Source organism: Falco punctatus (genome assembly GCF_963210335.1).
Source record: "Falco punctatus genome assembly, chromosome: 4".
Lineage (NCBI taxonomy): Eukaryota > Metazoa > Chordata > Aves > Falconiformes > Falconidae > Falco > Falco punctatus.
In genome coordinates, this window is record NC_137583.1 from 72765034 (window position 1) to 72777104 (window position 12071).

The 12071-nt window shown below is 37.9% G+C and overlaps 1 protein-coding gene across 2 annotated transcripts in view; it reads right to left on the reverse strand.

Moving 5' to 3' along the window:
• The window catches only part of LOC308063411 (macrophage mannose receptor 1-like), a gene marked incomplete at its 3' end in the record, with an annotated part of 35353 nt that overhangs the window by 15086 nt on the left and 8196 nt on the right, over positions 1 to 12071 (reverse strand). Inside the window, exons 6-16 of one of the 2 annotated variants that reach the window (XM_080386342.1) lie at positions 11467 to 11646; positions 10433 to 10587; positions 9074 to 9187; positions 8639 to 8754; positions 7603 to 7751; positions 6524 to 6723; positions 5073 to 5200; positions 3719 to 3806; positions 2991 to 3135; positions 583 to 618; positions 319 to 482 (exon numbers count right to left, since the gene is read on the reverse strand). In XM_080386342.1, the coding sequence (XP_080242468.1) occupies positions 319 to 482; positions 583 to 618; positions 2991 to 3135; positions 3719 to 3806; positions 5073 to 5200; positions 6524 to 6723; positions 7603 to 7751; positions 8639 to 8754; positions 9074 to 9187; positions 10433 to 10587; positions 11467 to 11646 (1475 nt within the window). Of the gene's footprint in view, positions 1 to 318; positions 483 to 582; positions 619 to 2990; positions 3136 to 3718; positions 3807 to 5072; positions 5201 to 6523; positions 6724 to 7602; positions 7752 to 8638; positions 8755 to 9073; positions 9188 to 10432; positions 10588 to 11466; positions 11650 to 12071 lie in introns of both variants that reach the window. The other variant, XM_080386341.1, reaches the window with a different exon arrangement.

Consider the following 12071-nt stretch of genomic DNA (forward strand, 5'->3'; position numbering starts at 1 on the left):
GGGAACATCCTGGAGTGAGGAGCCTACTGAACAGGAAAGCCATAATCACTATGCTGAACATACCGTAGAAGAGCTGAGCTACTTGGGCCTGTACTGTCCTTTGTGGCACCTTTAACATTTGCATGCCTTTTTCCTCTGCTTACTAAAAGCGATAGTGATTTTCTTATACAGGTCCTGAACAAGTATATTGTTATATAAGCCAGTAATGTAGGACAATAGCTCAGGACTCAAGCTTACATAAATAGATAGGCTGTTCCCTTTGTTTTATCAGCTGCTCTGCTTCATAATTTGATTATCATTAACAGGCTCAGTGCTTACATATTTCCATAGAAACTGTCTTTCACTTTCATTCTCAATGACAACAAGATCTGCAAAGTTCTTCTGACAGATTCTCCGTGCTTCTTTCATATGGACAAGTTCTTTGCTGAAATAGTACTGCTTATCTTCATATATAATCCATCCATTATCAGTGACTTGATATTCTGAAAGATAAAGAATCATATATATTACATTTATATTTGGACTGTACAATGCCTTAAAATTATACAGTAAACTTTTCTTTGAAAGAGAAAAAAATCCTACCAAGTTTGTAGTTCGGTTCAGGTTTTAGAAGTGAACCTGTGAAATAAAAGATCATCATGAGCAATATTGCAAATTCAGAAAAATCCAGAAAGGTTTGCTTTATGTAGTTGCAAATTCTTTGTATAATAAAAGGGGGGGGGGGGAAAAAACCCAAGCTATGAATCATGTAATGCATTTTCAGGATTTTAGAGCATATACCACTGGACTACATTAAAAAAGTGTATAATTTAGAAAAATTCATCTAGTGAAAAATATATATCTTTAAAGCATATATGTCTCTCCAAAAGCACTGTATTAAACAATACAGGATGTGTATAAACACATTACAGATGAAATTCATATCAGTTTGAAAATTTATTAAGTATTTTTTATTTAAGTATTTATTAAATTTATTAAGTATTTTTAATTTAAAATAAATTAATAAATAAATGAAAAATATTTTTTTACTTAAAAATGCCATACTATTATTAATTTTTTTATATATTCCTGGGACTATAGTCAAACAACATAATCCAACCAATATAGTAAGCTCTCAAACTTACCTACACAGTAGTGAACTATTTACAAGTACTGAAAGCTTAATGCTGATATTTTGTTAATACCATACATCATTCCTAGCATCTCAATACATTCCTCCTATCCCAGTGGCTTGGCTTTTGCTAGGAAAGTCTGTTTTTAACAGTCCTGCAGAGTCAGCAGATGCTAAACCCAGATTTCTGCTTAGAGGATGGACCAGGTGGAAGCAATTAACCTGTTGCTATTTCCAGAGCCAGCTATACTGGTAGCTCTGTTTTCATTTGGATGCCTGTTACTTTGTTCTTCACAAAACCTACTAATTCTGTTCTTGGCTATCTCTATTTCTTCTGTGGTTTGATAGAGAGGAACATATTATTAAAGACAAGACAGGAACAGTTATATGAGAAATAAGCAGACAAATGAAAAAGCAATCAAAATTCTTCTGTTGGGAGATTTTAAATATTTTCTTCCTAAGTATTTAGTAAAAAATATTATTCAAATGTCTTCACAATGAATTTATGTGCTTCACTTGATTTTGAATTTATTTTTTAATTCTAATTATAACATTTTTTTTTCCAAAAGATAGAGTAGCTTAAGTAAATATGTGTCTTAAGTGAGTATGAGGGAATTAAAATCTGAGCATCTGTCCTCTCACATTGATCATTTTAGAATCTAGATTCACAATAACAATAATCTAATTATTTTGTATTTTTACATTTGAAGGGTCATCTAGGATCAAGATAAAATGATCAGAATCTTTATTTTATGGTTTCTGAACTCCTCCTGATTAATCTCACCGAGTAGAGATCCACATCTGTGCAGAGGAGCATGCTCAGCGTACCAGAGAGGGCTGTGCAGGATGTCTTGCTTCAAGCTGGTATGCAGAAGTCACTGGTTTGACCGTGCATTTGTATGACTAATCTACCCAGCAGGGAACAGTGATTCTTCCTTTTTGGTTAAGCAACTTTTCAATGTTAGCACGGTGCCTTATTTGCTGTTCAAGGGTAACAGTTTGTTGGCAGAGCCATCAAATATTAGATGTACTTAGTGTTTTTTTATATAACTACTTCTCCCTTCCTTTCTCTGTTGTGCTTCCCACAAGCTCCCTGCATGCATCCACCTTTCTTTTCAAGAAGCTCGTAAGACTCTCTTCTACTCCATGGAGATGCATACACGTACTCAGTTTACAACCAGGAAGAAGGGATGTAAAAGTAGGACTAAGTAAGCAAAATGAGTTCTTTCATCACGGGTTGTCAGTGGAGGTCCTCGGCCCATAAAGACCCTGTCTCCTGCTGGCAGGCACCCTGATGCACGTCCATCGGGTCCTTCCATGCCCTGGCCCCAGGTGCAGGAGTCCTGTCGCTAGGGCCCTGACTTCCAGGCAAAGCTGGTGGATGCAGGAGTCCTTCAAGGCTACACCAGCCTCTATTTTTGACCTCTTTTTCAGTGTTGTTGGTTCCTGTAGCAACTGATCCCTCTCTTTGGTTCCCATTATTCATTTCACAGTGGGAAGCAAAGCTTTTTTCTCTTTTGTACAGAGAGTTTTAATGTCCTGCATCTTTGGCTTTCCTGGGTAAGCCTGAAGCAGATAAACATACAGGGAGGAAATAAAAGGAAAGGGTGTAAGTTCCTTTGCCTTGCAAATTTGTTCGACCCTTGGCAGAAAGAGAGAAAGGCAGAGATGAAGTAATAGGGACATCTTTAACTTCCTGGATCTGAGTACAATTGAAATATCTCAATTCATTCCTTTTGCTTTATGCGTTGCCTTCACTGCAACCGGTTTTAAAATTAACAATTCCCAGTATCTATCTTCTTTTCAATTTGTTTAAATCCATACAATTTGCTTTTGAACTTGGCTTTATCACTCCAATTAAATGGGGAAGTAATCATACCTTTTTTTGTTTCACAAATCCAATTAAGTAAATGTTCACAGTACAAGTCATTCCAGCGCATTTGAGGTGATCTATTAAACATAACACAGTGTTCAATTTCTTTATGGTTGTTGGGTTCATCGTCATCCCAGTTCTCATAAATTACCTGTGTTGGAAATACATGTCAATTACTATGTGATTCGAGCTGAGTAGAAGTAATTGAGATTGCCTTTGTTACACAGTTTCAGGATCTCATCATCTCAAGTACCTTGTTTATGGGATCAGTAGGAGTTCAGATAGGTCTGAGGGGGCTGTGAAAGTCATGCTGATCAGCTCACTTTCCCCATCACTCCCTGGAGAAGGTGTAAGGATTATACAGTATATAAAAGTATGTGTCTCCTGGAGGAAAAACTGATGGGTGGAGGGAGTTGTGTTTATTTTGCTTTGTGAAAGATGGCAACCTGACTACAGCAGTGCCTGATCTGGGATGCTGTGAAGGTCTAAGAGCACGGACTTTAGAAGATGGGATGTAACATGGTGCCAGGGTTCAAACAGGCAATTTTGTACTTCCATTAGTGTGTTAAGACAGTGTCATCACTAAGCACTGCAGCTGTTCAGCTGATGGATAAAGGGCTGCTGTGTACCTGCCAAAGGTCTAAAAAAGATTGGAAAAAAAGGCATAAAGAGATGAAAATCTATATATTCTAAAGGACAGAAAGTCAACTAGTATCCAGCAAATAAGTACTCACCGGGGAACCATCAATCCAGGCAAATCCTTCATCAGGATTTAAGAGAAACAAACCGATCCAGAAAGCCTGAGTGTGCAGTCCTTTATACCTAAAATAAATCATACAATATAGATACATCAGTGTAGAAGGAGATGACATGATATAAATGCTGGAAAGCATAGAAACATGCTGCTTTCTGTCACATCTGAATCGCGAGCTGCTCCTTTACGTTGGTCCATAGCCAGGCTCACCGCCTGCACTCTGTCAAGAGGTTTGGTGGGGACAAGACTTGTCATATTTAAATATAAGTTAAAGGATAAGTGATGTGACTCAGCTTCCACCCTTATGGCTGCAACATAGCTCTTGGCTATAGCAGGAGTTCACATCAGAGGCTTTATCAAAATTAAAATGTCGATAGAGAGCTGTAATACAGTTTAACTAATGAAAAATAGTGAAAATTTGGTTTTCATCTGCTTTGAATTCCTTCTTGGCACTTCCTATGTAGTTTCTTTAATACTTCATGCTATTTATCTTGTACCTACGGACCAGATAAAATGTAGTCCTGTTTCATTCAGTACATAACACAAAGGTTTCATAGCCTAAAACAGAGACTAACAGACAAATGAAAACACATTCAGCTTCTCATAATACTGAAAATAAAATGAAGAGTGAAATCACAAAAACTTTTCCATATGAAAGTTTTAAATCTATTTGAGAAAAGATTCACACCGCTGTGTGAAAGAGTTTTGGTTAAATAGCTATATATTATGTGCCACTGACATATCTTGACATTACAGAATGCAATCAGGCTATAGTGGTCTAACTTTGGGGGCAAATAATGGCATAATCTTTACATTTCAGGTGAGACATAGCATCTACAGTGCAAAAAAAATTAATTAAAATTGATTCCTGTTTGATTTCAGGAGTCTTCAGTTAATAGTCAGAAAATTACCACATTATGTGTTTTGGTTTACATTAACAGTAATTCAAGGTTGTTTTTTTTAATACATTGATTAAAATATGAATTGCGACCAGTTAAAAAAAAGAAGGCACAGTTAGAGCTGAACATCTTATTGTCTCCCTTTTGGGAGGGGGACTAACATGTATAAAGTTGATGAAATCTGGAGAACAGCCTTGATAAAAACCTCTGATGGAAATACAAAAAATACCAAAGCCTCTTTCAAATACTAAAGATTTTCTTTTTGAGAAAGCAGTGTTTCAGGATGATATTTTCAGATGAAACATTTCCATTTTAATTTAAAATGTGTTTGTGTTTATTCACTCACTTGCCCAGCTCCCATTATATTTTGATGGAATTCTTACATAATTCTTATGTAGCATGAACATGAAAAAGAATAGTTGTGCATGTACTTACGATGCTAATTGCCATAACAAAATTTGATCTTCTCTTGTATTGATTGTGACCAGATTTCCTCCTATTTCTCTACAAAATTCTTCTGCCTCAAACCAAGACTTCTTATGGTTTCCCTCTCTCACAAAAAACTATTGAGAAGAAAAAAAGTAAAAATAAATTACTAAATGTGCAAAGTTTAGCATATAAAAACATATGTAATTAAAATCAGTATCAGTTCAACACCCCTTTATTCTTGAATAAGACAACATAACATCTGTCAAGACTTGTCATCTCATACATTAGTTATCTAAAGTGTAAGTATTTTTTTTCTTAGCATCATCTGTTTTAAAGTAAGGCAAGAGTACCATAAGTGTCTGAGGAGAACAAAGGATATCACAATGTACAGAGAAGGAAAAAATAATTTATAGCTTAGTTGGAATGTTGACCACTGAAAGGGTCAAAGAAAGATGGAGTAGCTCAGTTGTGGTGTTCCGCAGTATAAAGCAGGAGTTTTTTGTGAAATGGAAGGTAGAGGGAAAATCAGTAGGTTGGAATAGAAAAGATAGTACGGACGGGGAAAGCTGTTTGGCAAGGTGCTGACCTGGCTGAGGAAGCGAGTTTTGTGTGGCAGGGCAGGCATACAAATAGCTCCACTTTCTGCTATGAAATTTGTACATTCTTGAAGTAAGAAACTGGATGCTTTACATTTTTGGGAAAGGATAGTCTACAATTTGGTAATTGGCATAACCAATAATGTTAGTAACAATAATTAAATGTGACATAGAAGTTGAAACCCTTATAAATACAGAGCTAAAATGATCTCTGGCCTCCCAATAGGCAGTCTCAAGAAAGAAAGAGAGAGGATACTTTACATGTAAAGACCTGGAAGAACAGTGTTGCATATTCACTTTTACTTGATCTATTTTGCCTTTTCTCTACCTTTTTTTCTTTTCAAAAAGGAGACTTTAAAAAGCATTTTTAGCTAAATCAAGAGAATGCCCAAAACCTTTACTTGCTGAAGAGTCACTGATGTCAAACTAAACCTGGATCTAAAAGTATCACTAATAGTATCACATGCTGTGTGAGGAAAAGTTGGCAGAGGCCCAGGTTTCTATAAATTTTCTCTTAGAAACATTATCTTACACAAGTGACACTGCCAGCTCTTGGGATGCCATACTATGTTTTTCTGAGATCCCGTATTCCTGGAAGCAAATAAATCAAGTGAGGTTCTCACCTGGCATTTAAATAAAAGAAAATATATTTCTAGCTCTCTGTTTTCATTGTTTCAGGTATTTCATTGTTGACTTTCCTTATATTTGATGGATTTTCTCATGGTTTTTTGCCTTCTGTTGCTATAAAGATAATTCCCTAAAACTGACCCAGCCCTTGGTCTCTGAGTACCACAGTGACCAGGGCACCGACCCTGGGCTGCCCAGCACTCAGACTGGCACTGAAGGGAGACACACACTTACTTTGAAGCACGAGTCTGCCTGGGAGGCTCCGTCCCAACCTTCAGCACAGGCAGCCGTAGGGACCCGTACTGGCGGAGCAGAAGGTAGCATTCCTGCTGCCTGCTGTTTGCAAAGGTAATTTGCTGTCTTCTCGCAGCTAACCACATCCCATAATCCAGCTGCAATTCCAGTTCCCATGACAACACAGCCTTGCTCTTTTCCTTTGTGGCATTGAAAAGAAATTAGTAAAAACAAAATCTTAATTGCTTTCTAAGAAATGAGACTTTCACTTTTATTCATAGAAAAGTATGAAAAGGAAGATGCAGATTGTACAGATTAAAACCCATCCTGGATATAAAATTATTTTAAATACTTCCTGCCAGGGGCCAGATACAGGCCAATAAGTCTCACAGACACACCTTTGCCAAAAAGGGGGATTTGCAGCTTTAGAATCTAAATCTTCTTTATGTTGCCACCCCATGGAAATCACAGGGCAAATGGCACTTGATTTTATTTACATATGTAGTAAATGGCCTGACAGCTACTTTGGGGTTCTCAATATCCAGGCAATTCAATTTCAAGAAGGCTGATATCAAGTACAAGAAGTTTGGTTTAAGGCATAACTAGCTAGTGTGAAGGCAAGAGTTCTCCTGCAGATGCTAATCTGTTTTGCTGAAATGCTGAACAGCTGGATGTTTGCTGCTCATTTCTTACATATGCACCTTGTGGGTCAAAACCCTGTCCATAATATTTTTTCTCAATCTGATTAGTTGTTGTTAGCTGGTGTTAAGAAGTTGAAAAAAAATGAGACCATGGACCTTTTAAACTCCTGCACAGTATTGCCTTCAGTCTAACCCATTACAAATCTGTTTCTGTACAACTTTACAGGAGAATGACTTACACAACACCTGACAGCTGTGACAGTGCTGGTTGCACTGTTGTCAAACACAACGTCTGATGCTGTTGGTCATTTACATCTACCAGCACAAAATCAAATGCCCACTCTAATTTCAAACACTAGGGGATGGGATGGAAAGCAGAAACCCGCATGAATTGCAGCTGCACTCCTGTCACAGGGGTCGAGCCCGTGCAGAGCTTACCTGGCATTAGTGTATTCCAGTGTGTGAAGAGGGGACTTTCACCACTGGTCCACCTGAAAATCCCTTGTTCTTCTGTGTTGGAGAGACCAATCCAGAAATACGTTTCAGACCTCAGCCCCGTCAGACTGATCAGAAAGGCTTGCTCAGTTCTGAAGTGGAAAACAGTGTTCATTCACAACCTGTTGTCTTGCAATATTAATCTAAGCGGTACAAATAGAGGTATCGCTATCATGCTAGCATGACCGCCAGGCAACAGCTCTGCAGTGAAGTGCAGACAAAACCTCAGCAGGCTTTGAAGTGTGGTCAAAAGAACTTGGTGAGGGACAACTTTCTCCTTCCATCTGAAGGCACCTTCTTTTCTTTCTATCCAGTTCTGTGAAATGTCACAAATCACTGCTTACATGGGCTTCTAGCTGTGTTCTCCTATTTTGCTAGTCTTTCCAAATCTTGGAGGTACCTCAGACCACCAGGTCAGGACCAAACTGTCAGCTTTGCTAGCCATCACTTCTGAAAGCAGTCATGTTCCTCAGAGGCCATGAAGCCTGCAAAGCCTGACCAAGATACAGGTAGGCTGGAAATGATACATTCTGGCTGTGGTGGGGCAGGTCCTGGTTAAGATTTCCTACATTTGTTTGGAATTTGGCTCAGAAGGTAGTTTAGAAAAATATTTTTGTTAAAGCCCTCCTATCATAATGAGATAACATCTATCAGTAAATAGATTAAAATTGTAGTAACTACTTTCCAACAGAAAAAAAAACCAAAAAAAAACAAAATAACATAGAAATTGCTTTAATTAAGATTTGAAAATAACAGAAAGGATCCCCAAAATTTTAAAAATGTTGTAATAGATTAAGTAAAAACCCTTAAAACATTGAGCACATTTTTTTCCTTCATGGATAACTTTATTTAGCTTACTACTACAAAATTTTTGAAAATTGCTGATAAAACACTTTGAAAAGTTCAAAAAATGGACAAGTTTTGCAGGTTTCTTCATCAGAAGCACTGATTTTGAAGTACAAAAAAGATATTTTCCTACCTGCTTTCCACCGTAGCTAGATAAGCTTTGCTCTGTTCACATCTCTTACTTGCTTCTGAGAATGTCAAAAGTGCAGAGCCCACCATGTAACAGTGTGAACCATATCTTTTCCAACCCTGTAACAAACATAAAGTTCTAAAGGTGAAATTGAAAGAGACTTCAATATTAGCTCTGCTCTTTTGTGTATAAATATACCATGTTAAATTTGTTGCAGGTCATGTACATGTAAATTAATTTTGACTTTCTTGAGTATTTTCACAGCAAAAATGAAAAATGCACATCTATTAGTAAATTGCTAGTAGGAAAAGACTAGGTTACCTCAAGAGTAGATTTTCTAGAAGATACAAACACAAAGACTCTAAGAGAAGCAAGAACCAGTAAATGAATTTGTGTTCATGTTTTCCCCAAAGAATTAATTTATGAGAGAACATTTACATCTCGGCAGCCTGGGTCCTCTATTGTCTCTTCTTCAGAGGATTGTGATGAAGGCTTCTTTTTACAGATGTAACCAAGTTGCTTATTGCAAACATCTGTTGCCCAGTATCCATCCTGGAACAGCAGGGAGAAGAAATGAATGTAAAAAGGGGACATTCATAATCATTTCCTCTTTCTTCACTACAAGGCCTAATGAAATATGTTACCTAGGAAGGCTATAGGACCATTGCTGGAGTTTTATTACAAAAAAATAAAAATAAAAAAGACACATCTATCAGTATTAGTTTAAGAAACATTTGATGCTCATTTCAGATGAAAGAAGGAAATAAATAACATCTTGAAGTCTCAGCGTTACTTGCCATCATAACTGTCTAATGAGAGGGTTTGTAAAGGTACATTTCATCAGGGGCTAATGGATCTGCATTCAGAGCAGGATTATTTCACTACACTTCTGGAAAAAAGGTCAATGAAACTGAAATAATACACATCTGAGCGTGTTGCAGTAAATCTATTTTATCCATCAAGGAGAAGACTGAAAACGATGGATTTCTTTTTAAAAAGGAATTATGTAAAAAATAAAATTTAAATAGGAACATTTTTTCCACATAAAATCTGGTCTAGCATCAATTCTATTAATGCCTAGTACTGGCAAGCAATGTTCTTCTATGATATAGCAGTTCTTTCAACAACAGCATGTATTTCATAACAGGATTTTCTATTTGTTGCTTTCATGAAAAAATTAATGACACTGCGTGTGTACGTGTGTGTATGTACATGCATGTAACTGTGTCAAACAACCATGTCTTGCAGAAAAATGACTTTGTGAGTCAAGCAGTCAGAAATACTGTAGGATTTTAGGTTAGGTATTTGGCAGGTAGAAATTTGAACTCTATGTCACAGCTGGAAAAACACGACCTAGTGCCAGGTTTCCATGCCTCAATGCCGTGTCTTAGTGGCGTGACAATGGGGGACATAATGGTTTGTTGGATTGGAAAACAGGGTATGCAAATACCCTATATGATAACCACACAATGTATTAGCTAGTTTATCCCCATTCCTCCCCCAGAGCTATAACTTTTTTCATCACTGCAATCATGAAAATGAATCTGATGTAAAATTTCTGGATCAGACTTTTCGGCAGATAAGAAATTTCAGAAGGCAGCACTAGGAAAACGCTACCTCTCTGTTTCTGATCTCTCCTGTCCTCTGAACTTCTCTTCTGGTTGATGCCAACTTGATGGGGAAAATTATTTTAGGGTAAGATACAGAATAACTCTTGAATAAGCATATAATGGCAAGTGATTTCAGACTGACATAATTATTCGTTTGCATTACTATGAAATAACTGCATAGATATACCTGCCCCTTCATAACAACACAATCCTCCAGACCGTTTGTGTAGGTGGGATGCCTGCGCTGCCATTTGGTGAATGTCACAGGAGTCCTGTCACTCCACTCAAAATAGAAGTGAGCCTTCAGGTCGTTCAGGCCCAGCCACAGCTCTTCTGTTGGCTCTGGAGCATGGAAAGGAATAGGTTTGCTTGTGGCCCACTGTGCAATACAGTGAACATTTTCAGCTGCAGAGCAAAGAGGGACTGATAAATGTGGAATGTGGCACATGAGAGGTGGTCTTTGTGCTTTAATAAATATGCTGGTTTCCTCTCAGATCTGTGGTAAGAGATGCCTTGGTACTAAAAGGGCCTCCGATTCCATACAGAAATACTGAGTTTAATAAACATAAACTATGGCTGGCAGAAGACTTTTGCAAACTTTCTGAGTATCTGTGATTCAGAGCGACAAAATGACCCCTAGCATGGAGGGTGGGACAGTGAGTGGCTGTGAGTGTCCCACCTCGGGAGGTCAAACCGAGCCCAAGCCATGAGGACATCTGCCAATGCATCTCTTTAATGGGGAAGCATCAGACAGCCTGTAATGGCCCGTCAGGGGGGTTCATCAAGTCCAGCATGTGTGACAAGTGTCAGGACTGGGTAATACAGATCCAAGGGAAATCAGAAGTGAAAAGGTGTTAATTTCTTAGAAGAATATGTAGCAAGAGGTTTTAATCTCAGCAAGAAGTTAAATTTCTTCTAGGTTTGGAGCTCTGTTCTGAATATATTGAACACAGAGTAAAGGTGCCAGAAGTGCAATTTTTAGAGATCTTTTTGTGTCTCTGCAAGGGATACCTTTCCTTTTTTAGTTTTCCTGCTTTATAATGTTTCTTGATAAACATAAATATACTTCTATTTGTGCAACAGCAACAACATAAAAGAGCACCATAAATTAGATTCAGCCTTCCACTTGTGATTTTTCAGAGAAACTATTAATATTTAATATGAAGCTCAGCTTTTATGTGATAGTTGGGGCAAACTATACAGGCCTACATACATACTCACTGTAACCAAGCTGTGACACTAGAAAGCTGAACTCAGCAATGTGGTGGACACTTGCCAAATCTCCATCTTGCTTCTTACATGAAATGAGAGCATCTTTCCATGTTTTGGATTCGCGCTGAATGCTGTAGCAGTGACCTGCGTATGGCCACCAACCATCTGCGCACTTAATAGGTCTCAATTCTTCTAAAAACAAAGCACAGATTTTCGGAGCAATTTTGCAAGAGGGAAATAAAGGACACTACAATGAAGTCTCTCAGGCACTCTTTACAAAAGTGGGACTATATGAATAAACACATAGCTGTAGTTAGAAATGCAAATACACTCAAATGAAAAACAAATATCATTAAGGCACAGTATGCTAAAAATGCAAATAGAATGATGTCTCCTTAAGCAGAGAATCATTGAAAAAATGCCCATATTGTGTCAGAAATGCAATTTGAAATCATGCTCTGGGAGGAAAGAGAGACCAAAGCAGACGTCAGCCTCTCCCCTCCTTGCCCTCCCGGAGGAATTTGGTCAGTGTGCCATGGTCTCCCTCGCTGCCTGGGTGGCTGACATTAGGCTCTGCCTGCTGTACAATGTCCTCTTGCAAACAGACGTAATTT